General features: G+C 41.0%; 1 protein-coding gene across 7 annotated transcripts in view; it reads right to left on the reverse strand.

Moving 5' to 3' along the window:
• ANK3 (ankyrin 3) overlaps window positions 1–21923 on the reverse strand; it is a 209230-nt gene that overhangs the window by 112441 nt on the left and 74866 nt on the right. For all 7 annotated transcript variants that reach the window (XM_032695161.1, XM_032695158.1, XM_032695157.1 and 4 more), the window contains 3 exons: window positions 12606–12704; window positions 5055–5153; window positions 247–444 (listed from right to left, as the gene is read on the reverse strand). In XM_032695161.1, the coding sequence (XP_032551052.1) occupies window positions 247–444; window positions 5055–5153; window positions 12606–12704 (396 nt within the window). The remainder of the gene's footprint in view (window positions 1–246; window positions 445–5054; window positions 5154–12605; window positions 12705–21923) is intronic.

The following is a 21923-nucleotide window of genomic DNA, read 5'->3' on the forward strand; positions in this document are numbered from 1 at the left end:
GGAGGCAAAAGTGCTCTAGTTACACTAAAAATTCATAAATCACTGTTGACCATCTGTAAGCAAAGGTCTGCTCTGATTTCACAATACATTATCAACACTTTGAACCTCGAGCATCCTCTCTTGGGCTGTAGCAACACAGCACCTCCTCCCCGTCAACATCAGCAGGCAGAAAATAACTCTCAAATGAGTCTCACCACAACTTTGGGACAATGTTTAGCTGTGAATAGTACCCTGCTGTGTACTCACCAGTGCTTTGGCATTAGGATTAGCTTTCTTGTCCAAGAGAACCTTGGCAACTTTGTAGTGGCCACAGTGGGCGGCGACATGCAGCGCAGTCAGATAGTCATTAGTGACGTCATCTACAGGCACGTTGTGCTGAATCAGAAGCTGAACACAGTTTAGATGATCTCCTTGTGTTGCCATGTGCAACGGAGACAAACCATTCTGCCAACAGAAAGACCCAACACGGGTGGGTTATAGGATGCTCAGAGAAATAAAACTCCTCTGCGTTGTTCTCAAAGCATTTATTGTATGAAGAATTTTACAAGCCCAGAGAGCACTCAAAATAAACTTAACATGTTCAGTGTAACGATGAGGGTTCTTACTCTAGAATTTAGAGCTTGTTTGGTTAGAGTTTGTAGGCAGCTCTACATTGAAAAGCCATCACAACATACCAGCAATGCTCTAAACGTAGCTTCTTTCATCCAGTATAGCTCAGATAAGCTGCTTGATTTAGATGAGTTATGTGAGAAACGGCACTTTGTGTTGTTTCAGACTTTTAACACCCTAGCCAGGGAATTTGCTGGATTTAAAAGCTGCATTAAACTCACCACTTCAGAGTAGCTTGCATAGACCAGGCATGAGAGCACAGGTCAGAGTATCACTCAGTAAACACTACAGCCTTCCCTCATTCCTCCTCTCGTGTCTTCCTGAATTTGGGTTGTATGCATGCTTATTCCACATTACACACCTCTGGAGACCATTCTTCCCGTTCAACATGGGTACAACAGCAATAGTTTCAAGTGGAACTAAAAATCTGTGAATGAGACCTCCATGCTGTGACCTACCAGGGGCAGTGGTAAAGCTGTTTTACCAGGGAAACACCTGAGAGAGATTCATGTACCAATGAATTGTTTCTTACAGTGCTTAAAAGAGATAACAAACATATTATATTTCCAGAGAAAAAACACAAAGAGAAAATTCTCAGAAATTTAAAGGACTGACAATGTTTCATGATGAAAGTTTAAAATATATGCCAGAATGAAAGAGGTCTTGTTAGCCGAGGCACATGAGATCCTTTTTCCACTCACATTTTTTTTTCACTCGATCCTCCTAATGCCAATATGAGATTTGAGTGCAGAAGCTATTCTTGAAACACACAACAGTTTATAATCTATAAATGACTGACAGTACACTGTGTCTGTATCATGAGACACTGAAACTTTTGGTCACAGATGCAGTGCCCTCATGTGACCACATTTAGCAAAGGCAAAGTAACAGTATAAAACCAGCTGAAATCTCAGGCTCTCTGAAACAGATCTCTTCCTTTGCCCTTCTCATGGCCATACGATAACAGTAATTACAAGCATTTGAAATAAAGTTGGAAATACACAGTGAAGTAATTTTTAAAATTGACATGGAATAAAGATGGTGGAAGCAAACAGGCAAATCCTGCCAGAATTTGAAAGCAGGTTATATTCAATGCTGAGATACAGACATCCTTGGACACAGTTCTATCCTTCAAGTAAGATTATCTCATGGGCATCTCACTTGTGATTTATGTTGGCTTGGATAAGCCTCTCTCCCATTCCCAAAGGGTACTATAGCAATTATCTGCATGGAAGCTTGATACTAGCAGTGCATTTTAAATGTTTTCACTGTCTTCTAGTTCAGTTGAACAGTAGAACAAAAAAAGATTAATTTCCCCTGGTCACCAAGCCTTCCTGATAACAGTTTATAAGTGATGATGCTTTTCAGATGAGAGTAAAAAAAATCATGAAACTTCATAAACAGTTCTGCTCCATTTTGATAAGAAAGATCCTTTGGGTTAAAAGTGTAATTCTTCACAATTACAGCCAAGAAACCACACTTATTAATGGAGTAAGAAATTGAGAAGTTGATATGGGACTCCTTTATAGGAGAGACTTGTACTAAGAAGGCTGACATTGATGGAAAAGAAAGGAAGAAACAGAGCAGCCAGACGTCAATTTGGGAAACTCAGCAAAATGCTTGATAAAAATCTGTCATGGATGAAAGAAGTGCACCAAATAGTCAGACTTTACACAGAAAAACAAGAGATATGACTGGATGCTAAAGAAGTTGATGAATTCAGAAAACGTTTGGAAAATTGTCTTTTGTTATAACCTAAACCAGGCCTAATTCTGTTGCAGTAGAAGATACTCCATAATCTTACACAAGTCAGTTAATATTTCGATGCCTTTGTCTTCCCACATTCAACATAAATACATTATATGTAACAGTGTTCTGCAGTCCCACATGTTTTTTGTGAGAGACAATCCAACAATGTCTGTAAGAAGTGATTTGGTACTTTAGGCCAGAGCCACTATATAAACACTGTTACAGTACTGCTTTTTTAAAGATTGCCAAGAAAATACTAAAAGGTGAAGAAGTTCAAGATTAATAGAAGATATTGACAGTCACCAATACCTTAAAAAACCCAACCAACCAAAAAAACAAATAAAAAAACCCGAAAACAAAACAAAAGGAGACCATAGAGATGAAACAGAGTATCAACTGCCTGACTAGGCAAACATAAAATTAAATATCATATTTTGTTGCTGTGGCAAAGCGCTTTAATCAGGGAAAGAGCCGTTAACTCTGAGGGGGGGGGGGGGGGAAAGAAAGAGCCAAACGAGTCTGGAAAACTGATAATTAAAAAAAGATGGACCCTGACAGGCAGGGATGCCATTTCTTATACAAAATCATTGGCATATTCAGAACTAGAATTCCCTTTTCCTTTTGCCTGTAGAACACCCCAGATAATCCATTAGGTCATTTCATCCCCTGAAAATAAATCTAAGGTTATTCCAGTGCAAAAAAGGGTCAGCACTACACTAAACCATCTCTAGCAGGAAACAGCTATCAAACTGCAGCCTGGTTATTATTCTGAAAGAGTTTTATATAACATGAGAAAACTTTGTGAAGTTCAAATTCTTTCAAAGATGTGCCCTATTTCCAATAATATATGACTTAATTTGAAGAGAATGGAGCCACTTATTTTTGCAGAGGACAGTTCTGCAGTTTAGTGCCAAATGAATGAATTCATTTATGCCATTCAGAGGTACAGCTACTTCTTAGATTACCTTCTGAAAATGGTAGAATTAACACATCAGAAGGAAACTTAGGAAGCTCTGCACTTTCTTCTGTTTGCTTTTTAAACACATAAGAGCATTCTCTCTTTCAGAGGAGGCTCCTATTTTGCTGTAGTTTTCTATATAACCCTCCACAGATCATCATCCAAAGTGTGTCTTTCGGCCTTAGGCAACTTCAAACCCACTATCCCATGTAATCATCTGCCTGATTTTGTCTAGTAAACTCTGGGCAGGCTGTGGAGTCTGCTCAGGAAGAGCAACAAACCCAAAACCTACAGGCCTTGAACAGCAGGTTAAGTTTAGGGATAACACTTGAAAACACAAAATCCACGCAACAAAAAAAATATAGTTCCTTAGGAGAGGTTTTCATATATATGATGGTGGAAATGAAAGAAATAGAGTTTATGTTGTGGGGGGTTTTTTGGTTTGGTTTTTTTTTGTGTGTGTGTGATTGTGGTTTGTTTTGTTTGTTTGTTTGTTTTTTGGGGTGGCTTTTTTGGTGTTTTGGTTTTGGGCTTTTTTCCCCTTTAAGTAATTAATTCAGCTATCAGAGAGTGTGGAAGAGCTTGACTCCCTGAAGCAGGAGTTCTAGTCTCTGAGAGTGGCATTGGTGTGGAGATGCAGCCCAAGGGGTTCCTGGACAGCCCCCTGCTGTTCTCCCCTGCTCCTGAAGTTTGTGAGTCAGGGCTGTGGAAGTCCATGGAAACTCCACATGCAGAGGATGGGTGAAAACTGTCTGTCAGATTACCCATGACAGCTCTTACCAGTGACTCATTTAGCAGAGGAAAGCTGGTGCCAACCTCCCCAGATAAATGCTAAATATACTCCAGTAAGGGGAGAAAAAAAAAAAACAAAAACAAAAGAGGGAGGAGAAAAGCAGAATATAGAAGGGTGCTGAGACAGAAAAGAACAGGATGGCAGAAGAGAGAAAGAAAATAATAGAAGCAAACAAGAAACGTTGTTGAAATATATTGCTTACAGACTGAGTTAAAAAAAAATGTAGTGGAAGGTTATCTTGGGAAAGAACCTCAACAAACTGCACCGCTCAAATGTCAGCCCTGAATGGGAAAGTCACGGAATGTAGTGGTGCTACAAAGCAGGCTGCTGCACTGAGGTTTGAAATCAGGAATAACAGCACAGCAGAGACCACTGCCTGAAGAGTTCTGGCAAGTGTTGCCTTTAATGCCAGTCCCTGGGTCTGAAGCAATCTGTGCACCCTGGCACAGGTGATTTGAAATACCCAGGAAGAATTTTGCAAGATAAACTGTAGAGAGATAGAAAGTGGAGAAACTGGTAATCAGGCTAAGTCCTTAGGAAATACGAGCTGTCTCTGCAAAGGGACATTGCTCTATTTTTATCTCTTGTCTCTTCTCTAGCCTTAGGGAGATTTGGTGCAAGCTGAAGATATATTGTAATCACCGTGTATTTATTCCAGGATAAGATACAGAGATTTTCAGCTACTAAAATTCTGAGGGACAGGGTTACCATACATGTCTTTTTGGTTGGCACAGACATCTTTTCTTGTATATCTCAATTTAACACATTTTACATATGCAGACGTGCGCTACATACGGCATCACTTCGGAGAGCTCCCACGCAGTTACTTTAAATAACTAAGAAATGGGAAAGTTATTGTCAAGCCCTTAAATACATGAGACATGCAGAATCACATTAAAAAAAAAAAGTACAAGGATTATCCCAGTAGAAAAGAGCACCAGTTACCTTGGTTTTGGAAAGAATAGGGGCACCACGATCCAGCAGCATTTCTACAACCTGTTCATGGCCACTTCTTGCTCCACAGTGGAGGGGGGTCAACCCATCCTGTGGGATATAGAATTATAACTGATTAGTTTCAGACACATTAAAATCTTGTGCACTTTTATAAAGACCCATGATGTCCCAAGAAGCTAATTAATTCTCGCAGGATGCTGCTCTTCTGCAAAGGAACAGCTGACTCTGTTTATTGAAACGGACTGAGCACATTTTGGCTCTGATTTTCTGGACATGTAAATAGTCACATCACATTGATGCTCATGCAGTGGGAAACTTCCAGGCCCTCACTGTATAAGCATTAAAGTGGTTAATGCATCTACAAGAAAAAGATGAGACTGCACTTCAGGTACTTTTTGCCTGCGTATCTTTGAGAACACTGGGTCTCATTTGTCACTGTGCATCAAAGTCAATGGACAGTCATTAAGTCTGAGAGAAAAAAAAATTCCTACTCAGACTTTTTTTATTACACTGATTTTGACAAGTGTACAAGCAAACAAGAAAACCATCTTAATCCCAGGTGATAGAAGTATGTTGGAATCACTTCTGTCTCTTGTTCAGACTGTGCTCATGTGACCTCCAGCTGAATGACTGGCCTGGAGTCAAGGCATACTGTCAGTACCTCTTTTAGAACAGTTTGCTCAGTAATAGTCAATATCCTGTTATAAAAATGTGCCTCAAATAAGGGGAAGACTTTTTAACATGAACAGAGTTATTCCAAGCTGATTGGACTATACTTTGACCTGTACCCTGTTTACAGTGCTGTACACAAGTGCTAGAGTCAGAGAGCACATGTGCCCTGAGGAACTGCGAGTGAAGTCACACGAGGTTCTTCAATGCCCAGTGACATAGTGCTTGTTACAAATAATGATGCTATGGTTTTCAGAAACTTTAGTTTTCCAAATACAAGTCATAAAGGAAGGAGCCTTCTTCCAGTGTCTTCTGGAGCTCTTGAAAACACATATGTTGTATTGCCTAAAATATGTATGTCACAACATTAATTCCTTCTTACACATTCTATGTTCGCTTCATACACATGCACTCCCTCTCTGTCTGTTTCTGTATGGTAGCAAGTATTATTAACATACCTCCTTAGTCATATTTTTTATGCACAATTATAATATTCTTTCTTGATAATTCCCAAACCATCACACTATACTAGAATATCAGCTTAAGCCCTGCAAAGTGTAGAGGGCAGCCAGGGAGAGGGAGGTGGTGAATCAGAGAGCCTTACACTCTCCTGCTTCTACTTTTTTGCCCTTTCCTAATAAACCTATGAAAAATAGCAGGTAGAAATTCTAATTTCAGACTTGTATGGTTCTCATTGTGCATTTTTTTCCATTGGCATATGTTTTTGATGTAGATGAAGAAAAGATTTTGGTTCAGATGTAACTCCCCTAACTCAGAGAGTCATTTTTCATGCAAGATGGACACAGTTTGGGCCACAATGTTCTTCCTGACATCTCTGAAGTTGACTTTGTTGTCATTTCTGCTTCGTTTTCTTACTTCAGCCCACAAACAGGGAAGGGCATCTTGTTAAATTCATACCACACAAATTAAAGATGTATTGCTCAAAACATTTAAAGACAAAGAGAAAAGACATCAAAACCCATTAATTGTGTACTTATCAGCCAAGTTGCAAATGTTCTGCTGTAGCTTCACAAGTGTTTAAAATGGTACTGCATATTTCCTATACCAGAAGTTTCCACAGGTAAGGGCATATCAAGTACTGAGCAGACACAATAATATAAAAATATCACCTACATAAAAAACCTTGTATGAGAAAGAAAATAAAATGCAGTAAGGTTAAATAACTAGAGACCTGTAGGCAGGAGCTGAAGATCATCATGTACATTGGATTGTCATCATGTAACATTAGACTGTTCATTCTTTTTACTTCCTATAATTATCACATTCTCCAGGCACATCAAAGATAGACACTCCAGGAGATCAGGCACAGAAAGTAAGGTAGAGAACATTTTCCAGATTTAATGCCTCCCCAGCTCATTTCACCAACATACCATGGGTAGTACATACCATGCTCACAGAGAATGAGACACATTTGAGCATCTTCATTTACGAGCCTAGACCCTTAAAAACTACTTCAGTGCTCCCCAGAGCACAGTGTCCCAGCCCTCTGAGAGTATCTATGGCTGACAAGGTTTCTGTGGCTCAGGAGTGCCAAGCAGTCACGCTTGGCCAGTGGAGCTCATTCTGGTCCACACAATAGTCACTACCACCAGATGCATCACATGGTGTGACACAACATTACAATGCATGTAGGTGCTTGTTGAGCAGCTGATCTATAGCTATTGTTAACATGATGTCAGGAACTCCCACTGCAAAGAGCAAATACACTCCAAGACAGATAATTTAGCTGCAGAGATTTTATTTTGTAGTTTGAAAAGACACTGTCTATTCACTGGTTTACTTAATTGCTGCATGACACTTAAAGCAGGTAAAGAAACACAGATCACAAAGATTTTTGTTTAAAAATTGAGAATCTGAGATTAAAAGAGACTGCTCTGAGCTCAGTAAGATTTCACTGATTTTGTCAGGAGATTTTCTAGTTGCTTATTTACTGTTCACATAGACTATACTGTTGAGGCAAAAAATATATTACATGTTTTAGGAAGCAAACTTGCCTTACTATGGTAGCCTGCAATGGCTCAGAAAAACCATTACAAACGATTATGACAATAATCTGCAGATTAAGGACTCTCTAAGTATGCACTGACATGATAAATCATATCATCTGCATTATCTATCCCTCCAGAGAGCCTGAGAGTAGCTCTAGCAAAGCCAGGAGGACAATAGGAGGAATTCTGCTTAGGCACAAGCCTCCCATTAGCATTGCACTCCCATCTCTGGGGCTGCTGCCTCCTTTAGCTTTTATTTCAAACACAGACACGCACAAATAAATGAGATCTAAGCACGGTTTCTGGTCCCCGTTGAGACTCGGATCTTGTTAACACTGGGGTCAAAACTGGCTTGAGGTTAGCAGAGCCTGGTGCAAGCAGTGGAGCCCCTCTGCTGCAGCGTTTCCCCACCACCACATGTGGCTTTAAGGGACCTCTGAGGAGCACAGATCAGCCTCCCTGTGCTCCCCAGCTACCTCTGCCTCTTCCTCAGCACTGCTCTCCCAGGATTTCCCTTGCTGTACCCCAAAGCCCGTTCCCTGGGCTGTACCCCAAAGCCATGGTGGGCTCAGTACCATCAGTACCCATCAGCGAGCACCAGCTTCTAACCCAACCTTAGACTGACGAAAGAACACCCAGTAAAAACTTTACTGAGATGTAATTAGTCAGCAAGAGCTTGTCAGAGTTCGAGCCAAGTCCCAGAGCCTGTCCATGGCCTTGGCAGGAGTGTGGCAGGTACTCCTCTCCCCTGAGCCAGAGGTAGCAGGCACGCTTCCCCAGGGGAGCAATTCCTGCTGCCTCCAGGGTTTATCATCCCCAGCACTGCTCAGTGACTCTGTGAATGCTCTTCAGCCCAGCAGGGCTCTGTGTCTTACAGCCCCTCCATGCTCCAAGTCTCCTGAACTCTTCACTTCATTGGCATTACTGCAAACAGTCCCTTTTGTGCAACAGGGCAACACATGAGGTTTGCTCTCCCTGCATGTGCAAAATGCACTCAGAGTGCCAAGGCAGTGCTATTGTAGTTAGTTTATATCTTAATACATGTGGCTTTTCTGAAGCAGTTTATGTATGATCTGATGCATCTTCAAAGAGCATATCCCGCATGTTTTCATGTAGATATGAGTGCTGGCATGTTATTTAGATGCAAAATCAGTAGAATGAAGATTATAAACACTTATTGTTAATCCAGGCTAAAATTTGCTTGCTGCCTGCTTCAGACACAAATTCACTTTGGCATATACAGTATTAAACAGTCAAAGCAAATCAAGTTAATTTAATCAACCTCTCCAATTAAATTTTATTTTTTAAAGTCTTTTCTGGAAGACAGAGAAAATATAATTAGGGTAACATTCAGTAAACATGTTACATGAGGCGTTACTAGTTCTTTGCTCGGAATGTTAGTTAAAAACCAGAATGATTAAAGCTGCCCTGGCAGCACATAGTTCTTGAGGAGCACCCTTAAGAATTCAGTACCAAGCCCCAAGTACCAGTTGCAAGACATCTCACACACAAAAAAAGGACAGAGGGGAGATAAACAGCTGGTTAAAATAAACAATGCAACTCTTAAGTGTGAGCTAAAATGGAAAAAAAAAAAAAAAGGATGTCTGAGAGTCTCAAAATAGTTGGGAGATCTTTTTTGGAAATAACCACATATGCTCACATGTTATTTCAACTTCCAATTATAGTTTTCAGGTATGTATTTATGGTCCTAATGAACACAGACAAAAGTGGGAGCTCATGGATGCCTTTTCCAATAATTTAAACAGGATAAGGATTTAGCCCTTCACGTTAACCTTTTGTGCAGTACTTCAGCACTACAGTTTCCGAGACCATCTGTCAGCAGCAAACGCAAATGCTCAGGGAAATGACTAAGGAAAAGAAATCATTACCTCAACTTACGTATTACTGGGGAAAGGCTTTATGTGAGTTTATCTATAAAATAATTATGTTTGTGAAAAATAAAAAGAAACAACATGTGCAGTGTATTCCAGTATCCCATAGAGAGAATGGACTGCAGGAACAGACCGCAAAATGACAGCTGAATAGCTAAATCGGTCCCATCTAAGAGACAGAGTAGCAAATCCTGGCCCTGCTAGCGTTTGGTCAACAACACAAAACAGTACGTTCTGCATACTCATTTAAAGATGAATTACAGACCTGAAACAGGACAAACAAAGGCCTAAGAACTTGTGCCCCTGAGCAATAAAAACCAGCAATTTCAAAATTTTCTTATCCTTTCATACAGGTACAGAACCTTTGCCATTCACCTGTAAGGAGCCAGTTTGTCTTCCACAATCAACACTTGCATTAAATAATATCATGGTATCCAAGACAAAATCTATTTTATATAAAAAAATAATTCTGCTCCTCTCTTAAAAAATAGGAAAAAAAAAAAAAGAAAGGTCTCACACTTATAAATCTGGTAATAGGAGGCTCAATTATTTTCACATGCAAATCCCACCCGTTTATCAAGCTGTGTGTGCATTCAGCACCTGCCCCTCGCAGAACACTCAAGACTGGGCTCTGCCTGGGCATCCAGCTGATAAATGTGACTTGACACATGTATCAGAAAAGACAGCCTTGGTTGCTCTTTGCCTTTCAATACATTCAGTAGTGGTGATGCTCTTGCAAAAGGATATGGCTGAAGCTTTTGTCATCCTGTGATTTTGTAAGGCCACTCTGTATCTGGGACATTGAAAAGAAGGATGGTGCTTAAAAAAATGAAATGACTACAAAATTGGCGTATCTTAATTGTTCAGCCTTGGAAAACAACACTGGGTCAGGTAGGAATAACAAGAGGGATTTAGCAGGAACGTATGTTGTAACTGCTCACAGCAATTAATCTTTGCTCTTGTTTACGAGAACTAGGCAGACACTTATGAAACAATGCCCTTTTTCATCCAGCACCACATTACCCTCAGCCTTCTACTGCTTTTCCTATTGATTTCTAAATCCCTCCTGATGTACTCCAGCGATGCCATTCCCTGTTCCCAGCCATGCAGTGTCTGCTGGGCTCCCTGAGCCTCCTTGGCAGAGGCACAGCCGCCCAGACCACAGCCTGGCAAACCCTCGCCAGGATGAGTCAGTGCTGCCGGGAGCAGAACTTCCACTTACTCACTGACTGCCAGAAAGTGATGCCTCTGGTAACGCCAGAGAGGGCACCGGTGAGTGACACACGTACAGCACAAGCAGCAGAAGTTACGCAAATCCCTTCTGACTGATGGAAAGGATGGCTGTTTGGGGAAACAGGCAGTCTGGGGGAAGCCAGAAAAAACAAATCAGTCATCCATTGCCTTTTGCCTCACTGGGAAGCTCTGCCAGACTCAGGAGCTGTTAATGCTTCTGCCCTCTTCCTAGATCCTGTTTCCGTCCCAGATTGTATTTTTAGTTACATAAACTATCCCGGTGTCCAACTCTGGAGCCTGTGATACAGGAAACGAAGCGGATCACGAATTTTCCTAACTAAAAGAAAAGAGCAAGCTGGACTCCCAACTATTTAAGGTAGTAGTCCCCAATGTTTTGGCTGCAGTGGGCCACACAAATGCTTGTAAGAGAGGAAATGCACAGTGCCTTGCAAGTCTCCTTCTCCCCACTCTGACCAAATGCACATCTGTCACACGTGGCCCTCCCTGCCATACCATAGGCTCACGCCCCTCAGCCTGGCAACCCCCATGTAGCATGTAGGCAGATGATACTTTAGCCCAGAAATTATACCCACTGTTTGTATTATCCATGTAAAGTCATTGCTTCCATGTTCCCCAATTAGGAAAAAAAAAAGTTACGAATAAATCATCAGCGACTAAAGGTCAAAGAGAAGAAGAACTAAAGAAAAACATGTGGAGAGAATGAAGAAATGACAAAATAAATTGACCCAGTTTCTGAATTTGCCACAGAAATAAAAAATACAAATGTTCCTAACAAGCCCGGTAGGAAATCTCAGAGACTGCTGAAACACTGGGAAACCAAACAGAAACCTGTGGATACAGTAATAACTGTAGAAAAAACTATTCTTAGGTTATTAATTTCATTTGTTTAGAATGATTCTGGTGGAAATTATATAGACTAATTAGAAATGGAAGAGAGATAGGTGATAAGCTAGTATTTCAAGAAAATGACAATTGCCAAAAAATTACAGTGACAGCTTTTGAGAGTTACCTCTCACACACAGGAGTGTGTTGCAAAGACATGAGAGCCCACAGCACCACAGTTCTAGGTTTTCTTCCAAACAGCTGCATTTTTTTCCCTTTATTTTTTCTTTCCACTGAGTAATTAAATAAAATATCCCTGGTTTGGTTGGGTTTTAACTACAGTATTTAGGCATAACCATATGCATTGAGTTCCAAAGTCATTCAGGGGGTAGAGTTAGGTGTCAACCTGATGGAAAACAAGTTCCAGCCAGCAGCAAAGCACCCCATCACACACAGGCTGAGCTGCATGAGACTCATCAGCCACACTGTGTTCTGTGACATTGCCCTGTGGATAGTGAAAGGCAAACACACACTGCACTTCAAAGTTACCCTGTTAGCATACAAATTCGGAAATATCTTAGTTGAATTCTTGTCTTTTAGCATTTTCCTGTACATTCACCTCCACCCCCAAGTAGCTAGAAGCAGTTCCTAATTAAATACTGTACAGAGAACATGGAAAATGGTTGGTTCTGAGCTCTGCCATATACGTGGTGTTTCTCACACTGCTTTAAGAGATGCAAAATGTAAGCATCCTACTGCAACCATTTCATAAAAAATAAATGCAGTGCAGCTGTAGTAGCCTGCCAGGAAGATGAATGATTTAAGCTCTACAGCAACAAACAGGTCAGAGGCAATAGTTCCATGCAGTCACTCACAGCATTCACACTTCAGCTTACCCTTGTTTTGGCATCAATTTTAGCTCCTCGATCAAGTAGGAGTTTGACCATATTTGCGTTGCCCCTTTTTGATGCAACATGCAATGGTGTGATATCATTCTGTGGGAGAAAACAACAGGAAAATAAATATGCATATGTCCTTCTTTCATGAATTCCATGTTTGGTTTGCTCACAGAATGAATTACGCCCAGTTTGCTAAAGCATAACACAGTTTGTTTCCCTGAAAGGCTGAAAGCAAAGGGAAGCTGTGTTTAACCACACATGTGAATTACGGGCCTGATACCTTGACTTGCACATTGTGAAGACAAACAACCAAGTTGTGGTTAGAGTTATACGGTGACATGGTTGTGCCTCAGGCCTCAGCTTTGGCATAAGGGTTAAAATCAGGCAATTCTACTGAGTGCATCCTAGCAATTTAATCCAGTTATGATTGTTTTCTGAGCATGTAGTGATAAGGATACACACCTCACAACTGCAGTGGCCTTGTAGGAGCCATAGCGAATAAATAAAACCATTACATCTGTAGAGCTAATTCAAAAGCAGCGAGATGCCAGCGCTATTTTATTTCTGAACACTATCAGCAAACTCTGGAAGCCTCGCGAGCACCTTTGTCTCGGCTCCATCATTAATTTCGCCTGCCCAATTTGTCCCTCTGATGGATGTAACGCTGTACACTTCAAGTGAGACTGTAAAGAAGTGTATTTGCTTCCCTGAGTGGCGCCTAGCAGGCCAGCAGCAGGCAGGGCTGCTGCACATCCAGGGCAGTTACATAACCAACGCGTGCGCGCACAAAGGCACTTCTTTAACAAGATGTAGCCGGGATGTTTCTTCATGCTCTGATGAATCCTTCATCTCGTGGCGTATGAAGGCCACATCCTGTATATATTTGATCATATGGAGTCAAGTAAAAATAAAAGGATTTAAATAGAGCGTGCAGCCACTGTACGAAGACAAACAGAATTTTGAAGAACATGTTTCTGTGTGTTCAGGGGCAGTGCAAACAGCTGGCTGCGTAAAACCAGCCTCCCTGTGACCGAGCAGGAAGCAGTACATTGTAGTGAGCGTGTGTCCTAGGGCTGACTGAGTCAGAAAGGCCCCTGAATAGCTGGGGAGATGGACAGGTGTCTTACCTGGCTAACAGACTGTTCGATACTGCTTCCTCAAAACTGCAGGGGAGCAGAGAGACAGAAAACCAGCACCGAAAAAAAAAGATCCCCTCTCAGATGTGACAAGCTGACTTAATCATATCTTCCAAGTTCCTAATCCAGCTGTTACATTTTCATTTACACAAAATTTCACTATGGAGCTAAATCACAGTGACTAAAAAGTACTAATTAATATTATCACAGAGGTAAAAGACATGTTAGCAAGATTAAATGACAGAGATTCTTTCTACAACAGTAATGATCATTAGAGCATCAAAGTGATGGCTGTTCCAGTGTAGATTCTCATTTCTTTAAAAAAAGAAAGTAAAACAAAAAGATGCTTGGCACATTACACAAAAATTGCACCCTGCCCAGTCCTTCCAGGGAGGCAAAACTGTGATTGCTTAACTCCTATTTTTTGAGTTGGTTTTGGAAAAAAGAATAAATTCCATTTGACTAGGAGTTGACATTGATTATAATATGGGGTCACTATATTACTGTATCAGCCACAAAGAGGACAAAAAAAGAGAGGAGGAAAGCAATTATGCAGAGACACTTTCTGGGCTTTTTCTCTTCCCAGGAGGAAAGACGTTACTGAGGTCAAAGGGAGATAGCGATAAAGTCTACTTTCCTGAGGGAGAAAAACAGTAAAGGAAATAACTTTGATGTCTTCAAGTATGAGGTACTGCAGGTAATTTATACTGAAGGAACACCTTTTTCCACTTGCTGGGATTGATGGGCAAAGAGGTTAACTCAGCCTAATAGACCCTTGTGCCCTATTAATATATCAAAATATTTTAGTACTAATAATTTACTGCTTCACACACAGACTAGAACAAAAGTCTTATCTAAGCTTCCAGAAAGAAATGGAGGAGGAAGGGACAGCATTACAAAAGGTAGGACAAATACCTATTAGAAGTCTGGTTCTCATTCATCTTGACACTAAGCTAAATCTAGTGCAGCACAGGGGAGGGTAGAACCATATGCGAATGTGCACTTTGGATCTAATTATTTGCCAGTCTACTTGTTCAAAGCTCCTGTTGCCTTAAATGAAGGAGAGTCAGTTCTGGAGTAGGTGGATCAGTGCTGGCACATACACAACTCATTCTCCAAAAAAGATGACTTCCACTTAGCAATTAATGTTTAGGTCACACTATTTGTTTGCAACAGGGGAAAAAAAATAAAAATACCCACTTCCATGTTCAAAAAGGAGTCTTCTTCAAATAACCTTCATATTTCTGCTTAGTATCAAAATTGTTAGGACAGTATAATTCTCTCTCAGTTTCTGAGAGGAGTGATCACCCTGGCTGGAAACACGGGGAAATTCTCCAGCACTGAGTAAGGACTGAGCTCACTTTGCAAGCTGGAGAGCTAAGCAATTAATCTTTGCTCTATTTGATCATCTGTCTTGATGAAAAATATAAATTTAATATCTCTAGGATCTTGAAACCTGGAGTTCACATTACAAAGAGGGATGAAGAAAGGATGTGATCACTCGATCACTTTAGAAACAGTTTGTTAGGAAAACCAACCACACAGCTACTCTGAAATAACTACTGGGGCAGGAGAAATCAAGCAAAATAAACTCTGTATGTCCAGTGTAATATCTGTCCTTATGGATGAACAAACAGCTACTCTTTTCTAGGAAAAGAGCACTACAGCACTCATTCCCTTGGAAGGAGGTTCTGGTTTTTGTAGTACTTTATTAACCTATTCAGACAGTTCATAAAAAGAATTAAGAGACAAAGAATTAAAAATATATTTAGCCTTTTTTATCCCTAACATCTCAGGAAAACACTGTGGTGAAATAAAGAAAAAAAAAAGAGCGAGGGTGCAAGTCTCTATTCAGAATTTAATTTTGCCATTTTGCTATTTGAGCTTCTACTGGTAGCAAAGAATACGAAGTAATAATTCTGCTGGCTGAGTTCTGACTCCCCACAGATGAAAAGATGCATTATATGAATGCAGCTTGTCTTTGGTCAATACTGTGTTTTGTCAAGTCTTAAAGAATTAAAGCTAGAGGTTTCATACATATGGTCCTTTCCCATCCGACAATTAAAAACATGAACTGAGAAATCAATAAACCTCAGACGACATCGTCATTAATTTTTTTTTGATGACAAAACACAGCGAGCAACTCAAAATAGAGTTATTTGTGCTTATCACAAAAAACTGCAGATAAAAACATCTTCAGAATATGTGCAACTTCAGTGTAGGTTATTAGCACTAAAATCGTGGTATCAGCAAACAAAATAGCCATCAAATGTAATGTTCTGAATTCTTCAGTGTATCAACAGCATCTGCTGTCTTTTCAGTCTATTTTTATCTGTCTGATCTTCTGTAAATTTCTCCCTTTGTTCTTAAGATAGAATAGTAAATCAGGAAACTTTTGAAGATGTCTTCCTTCAGTAATAAAGCTGAAATGCCTTCAAAAAGTTCCCTATAAAAGATGCAGTTCAGAACTAGAATGTCTGTTGGAGTGCTGCTTGCCCTCACTGTTGAAATATCAAATGCTGGATTAATGTCTCAGGCAGACCCCTGAGATCCAACTTGCCATTCGACTTGAGAACAAATTCTACAGGGAACACGAAGTAGAACTTGTGAGAATAGCGACCTAAAACTATGCAATAAATGCTCACAGGATTATCAACTAGAACATCTCCTTCTTGGCAGATTTCCTGGGGCACGTGATTTTCAGTGCTCTGAAACTCCACATAGCTCAAAACATGATGGATTAGACCTGTGCAATTTTTTTCTACACCTCACAACACTGTGGGTGGTGGTTTACCCTTTGTCTCTATCCACTGCCTGCTGCAGCCCACCACCCTCTCACACAGGGCCTTTGCCTTCCTTTGGAGCCTCACAACATCCACAAATACGATGGGTGAGGAGTGACCTGCTTGTACATCCAGTGGCTTTTGCTTGTGCCTGATCAGAGAAAACACTAAGTCCTTCCAGCTGCAGCTCTGTATCTACAGCTTCACAGAAAAATTCAAAAAACTTCGAGTTATCTTGTGCTGAGCAATAAGTCAACTACATTTCCCATCTGAAATGAGATCAGCTCCCCTCTGACACATGGTGTTATCCACCACAGTTCACCACAGCAGTCAGAATTACTCCTTACTATTACAAATAAGCAACACGAACGGTTAGGAAATCAGGAAAAAAACAGGGAAAAAGTTAAAATTGGCAGAGTGCAAACACAGTACATCTTATATGATTATATTTTAATGCATTTAGAAAATGAGGAATTCCCCCTGGTTGCTGTTATGCTATGCTGTCCTATGGGATGGCCTTTTTCTCCCATCAGACAGTCTGATTTTATAAGCATAAGAATGTTACTATTCACAAAGAAAAGTAAATGTTTGCCCTTACAGTATCATACTGGGCTGTGAAATGTACCTTTAAAGGAAGGCACACAAAAAAAGGGAAAACCTTTCCCAGTCATGTGCTGCATTGATTTAAATGCTGACTGAGCAGCAGATCATGTAGGAACTGTGAAGATTCACTGCCAGTGTCACAGGGACTTGGTATTTCTCCTTGCTACCAATTGGAGAACTTACATCCACCTCTGAGCTGTCCTCCCAGCCCCTCAGTGGAGGGCAGTTTTAATGAGAAAAATTACACTTATTTGATTTCAAATTTCACTTCCTTGATTTAAAACAAACCAAACCCAAACAGTTTCTTACCAAAATGTTCAGATGAACTTGGAATTTACTAAGATAGTCCTTCTCAATTCTCAACTGACAGCAGACTCTAGGAAGAGCTTAATATTGACACAGAATGTGTGAATAAAATAGAAGCTGAAAATAGCCAGACTGCTAAAGCAGAAATTTCCTATGCAGTCTGGAAAATCCCTCATCATTAGGGGTTCTTAAGAAAAGAGCATAATGCTGGTTGCTGGTTGTTGCATACTGGAACTGTCAGCAACACCACTGCATAGATATTACCACCATTACCGGATCCTGGAGGTATGGGAAGATTATGCCATGCTTTTAAAGATTGTGGTATGTAACTATACCAACATGTTTTATATGAAAACTTCCATACTTCTCTCCTGTATTTTTCTGAAACTCAGAGTTGGAGATATAACACAGAAGAATCCTTGCAGAGAAAAGTCTCATGTTCTAGTAGCAGTTACTGTGATCACTGAGGCTTCTATAGAAGTTTCAGAAATAAAAGATAAAAAAAGACAATCAGATGCTTTCCAGGAAACCTGGCAAGAATGCATAACTTTCAGTTTTTTTCCTCCTCTACTTAATGGCAATAAATCTTATACTGTGCTATTGTAGTTCTTGTACGCTATACTTAACTTTCTTCAGGGTTGAGATGCATAAAATGAATCCTGGAAGAAAAGAAGGAAGACTATAGCAAGGAGCTGTTATGGCAAACTACCACTGGGGAAATAAGATGTTTTTCTCTTCTGCCACTGTCACTTAGATATTGCCTGCTCTTTTTGATGGGCTAATGGTGTTCTGCTTCTCAGCCTCAGGGTCATCATTAATGCATGTTGTCCTCACACCACCCTCAAAAATTACCAAATCCTTTCTCAACCTTCCAGTAAACAAACTTTCCGCAGGCAAAGCCTGCTCCCGGTGGAACTGAGATCTCCTCCAGAACAAGGAGGGCTGTGTATCAGGAAGGCTACTCACAGAGTTGGATGCAGTTTTATGGCACAGTGACTAGTTCCTGTTTGCTTTGGCAAGAAAGATATGGGGAGAGGTCTCCTTCACAAAGAGGATTTCCTGGCTACCTCAATCTTCTGACTTGCTCAAGTATAGAGTGGATGGGGGGCCACAGAGGTTTCATTCAGCTGTTGCTCTGGAAGCTTCAAAGAATTCCTTCCTTCCTTACTAACCACTGTACTCCTCAGAAACAGGTGGATCTTCAAAGGCATTTCCTCACCTGGGCTAAACAGATCTTTTCACTGGAAGATTATCTCAGAAGAACGATATCTGAAGACTCTGTGAACCCCCAAAAGATAACTTTTTCCTAATTGTAATTTCCAGAAAATAGTTTATTCAAAGCACCTTCCTCACCTCAGTGGTTGGCATAGCAGCCTTGAAGAAACGCTGATTTGCACATCCTTGTTGCTAAGTTAGCACAGGGCTGTCTGGACACACATCTCTATCCCAGCAGATACAACTGTCTGCCCTCCCTGGGCACTGCTCCTGGGAATGCACAAGCAACGCCTGAACAGGAAAGGGCAGGCACTCCACAGGGCTCGGATTTATAGCAAAAGAACTTTCCTGCACAGGATTTCTCCAAAATCAAGTCAGCTAAGAGAATGGTGCCTGGAATTGCTGCAATCATTCAAAACACAAGTAGTAACTGCACTTATATGTTAATCTGGCTAAGAGAGGAGGCTGACTTCACTCTCAGTTACCCTTTATTCTCCTCCTCCACTTCTTTAGCCCATGTGTGATTGCCTCCCAGTTAAACAAGAGGGAAATATGTTGAGGCAATGAAGGGATTTCCTAAGCTTTGAAACATTTCAAAGAAGCACAGCCAGACATGAAAATGTACTAGAGAAAAAGGATGATGAATAGACATAAAATGCCTGTTACCTTGCCAGTAATTGTGACAGGTTTTTTGCTGAGTTTGAGCCCAAGAAGTCAAGCAATTTGGAATGAGTGTTTTCCCTTCATTACAAAATGGCAAACATCCAGCGGAATAAGTAGATCTTGTTTCACTTGGAACGAGGTTAGGAAGGTTCTTGGAGCTGCTTCCTTGTTTATAGGTAGAATAAAGGGCATCACAAGCTGATGTACTGAAACAATTTCCATCCATTCCAATGGGAATTTTGTTGTGCCATCTTCCCTGCACTTGCAGCAAGGCAAGAGAAGAAAGCACAGACACAGAGGTGCTAACGCAGTTCAATGGAAGAGCTGACATGACATCAGTCACTTGGCTGCAAGAGTGCAAACCTGTAAAAGTAGGTACATTTCCAACCCTCCCAGCCTCTACAGTCAGCAGGTACACAGGCTGGCAGGCACTGTAACACCTGTAAGAGCTCCTGGAGCGATGCCTATTTTCCCAGCGGCAGGGAAAGAAGGGAACAAGGGAATATATGACAGCTGAGAGGCAGGCAGGTGTACACCGATGGGGCGAGGGAAGCAGCTGCTACTGGATATCACTGGGGACATCATTTACTTACAGTACAGCACCACTGCTCACCTCCTGCCCACACACTGAGAGTCATCATCAAGTTCATGTCTTTCCCTGCCATCGCTGCTGGAACCTCTTTCTTCCCTCGGGCCTCTCAGAAACACTCTGAAAGCAGCAGCTGAAGAGATCTCCTTTGCCACAGGTCTGCCCTCCCTTTTCTTACATCCTTTCACCAGCTCTTCTTTTTACCACACTTGCCCTTGGCCTTAAGGCTCAGAGTTCTGCTTTCATCCTACACAGCCATTCACCTTTTCTCGGCCCTTCCCACCTTGACTATACCGATGGTGGGAGCTGGCTATTTATCCTGCCCTCACACTTTTGGCTTAACATTGCCCCCTTCACACAAGCATCTTCCGTAACCACAATCCTCTCCTCTTGTTCAAATCTCTCCCCAGAATTCCTATTTTCCTAAACAGTTTAAACACAAATCAAGAGATAATGTTGATTTGCATTTATTTAACAAGAACAAAAGAAAAATGGTTGGTGGTTTGCAAAAACACCGAGTACATTTGACACGCCCATCTTAAAGTTTGCTTTTTGTGAAAGAAAGCTACACTACTTACAAATAGTATCATTTTTGTTGGGTTACAGCCCTTCCACTTCTTTGCTCTGTTGCTCATCTCACATTGTCAACAACTCAAATAAAGGTCTTTGCTCCAGTGAGGACACAGCACACCATGGATAGTGTTTACAGAAATTGAAATGAGAGGCAAGGAGGTGGCAATGAGCAGGCTGATATGGGTAATTTTTAGTACCTGTTTTGCAATTTGGGCGATCAAGGATCAAGCAAGGGTTTTGCTACTTGGTGCTGATAACTGTACTTTGCATGCAACTTTTCCTGGTGCTCTGTTTGCCTACAAATTTGCTGCTCTACCAGAATCTAACTCATCTTTCTGTGCAGTGCTTTCATTACCCGCCATCTGATAAGCACTAAGGAACAAAATTCAACTCCATACTACTGTTATTTATGCTACAATTCTTTCTGTCACAACAACTTCATCTAGATTTCCAACCACCATACAGCAGAGATGTGCACACTCTCTGGATGCCCCCACCCAGTATCACAAGCACAAACAAGCTGCTCAGTCCTCTGAGTCACAGCTCAGCCCACTGCTCCTTCAGGCTGCTGTCACTGCATCCACACTTCCCCAGCTATCCCAGAACTCTGCCTCTCTCTGATGGTAACAACTAATGGAGGCACAACCTGTAACGTCTAGATCTTGAGGAGGAGGCAATAATGGCCTTATTACTTTGGATGTGCTCTCCATAAGTGCCCCTAATCCAAAACAGAGCTGCTGAAGCCTAAGACTTATTATTTTATTAAAACAAGCATAGGCAGATGGTATTCAGTGGTACTGGTACTAAATGCTGCTAATTGCTAATGTAGTAGCACTGCTAATCCCTAATCTTGTTTCTGAGTGGGAAAGAATTCACCTAAGACCCCGTTTGTCTTCCTTGCTTCTGTGATTAGAGCTTATCAAATACTCAGAGCCAAAGCTCATGATGGTATGAAATGCCTTAATGCTCTAATTTGGCCAGCTAAAGGACTTGGAAATCAGAGGTCAATGTTATCAGTGAAAGGAAAGCACACATAGTCAGCAGCTTCCCAGGAACCCCTAACCCCCAAATTTGCTCTTAGCTTGTGAACCTCACGTGGATCTAACCTCTCTCACCAAAAACATGATATATATTTAGTGATGAATGTGATTTGAAGAACATAATTTGAAGGGGATGGGGGATGTATAAGAGTTGATCCTTACCTTTGATACTCAGCTATCAGTTTGACCCAATATCTGCTAGTACTCTTCTCACCAGCAATAGTAGGTACTGGTTCAGTATCTTAGCTTTGGAGATTTACCTTCATTCATAAAACACCATGTTGAATGAAGAGTGGCCAGCACCAACACTTTTCACCTGAACTCCTACTTACTCTTAAAGGAAAAAATTCTGGGTCTGTGTTGTTCAAAATTTCTGTTCCTGCTCTATCACACCCTCCACCAATTCT

Source organism: Chiroxiphia lanceolata, chromosome 8 (assembly GCF_009829145.1).
Source record: "Chiroxiphia lanceolata isolate bChiLan1 chromosome 8, bChiLan1.pri, whole genome shotgun sequence".
In the NCBI taxonomy this organism is placed as follows: domain Eukaryota; kingdom Metazoa; phylum Chordata; class Aves; order Passeriformes; family Pipridae; genus Chiroxiphia; species Chiroxiphia lanceolata.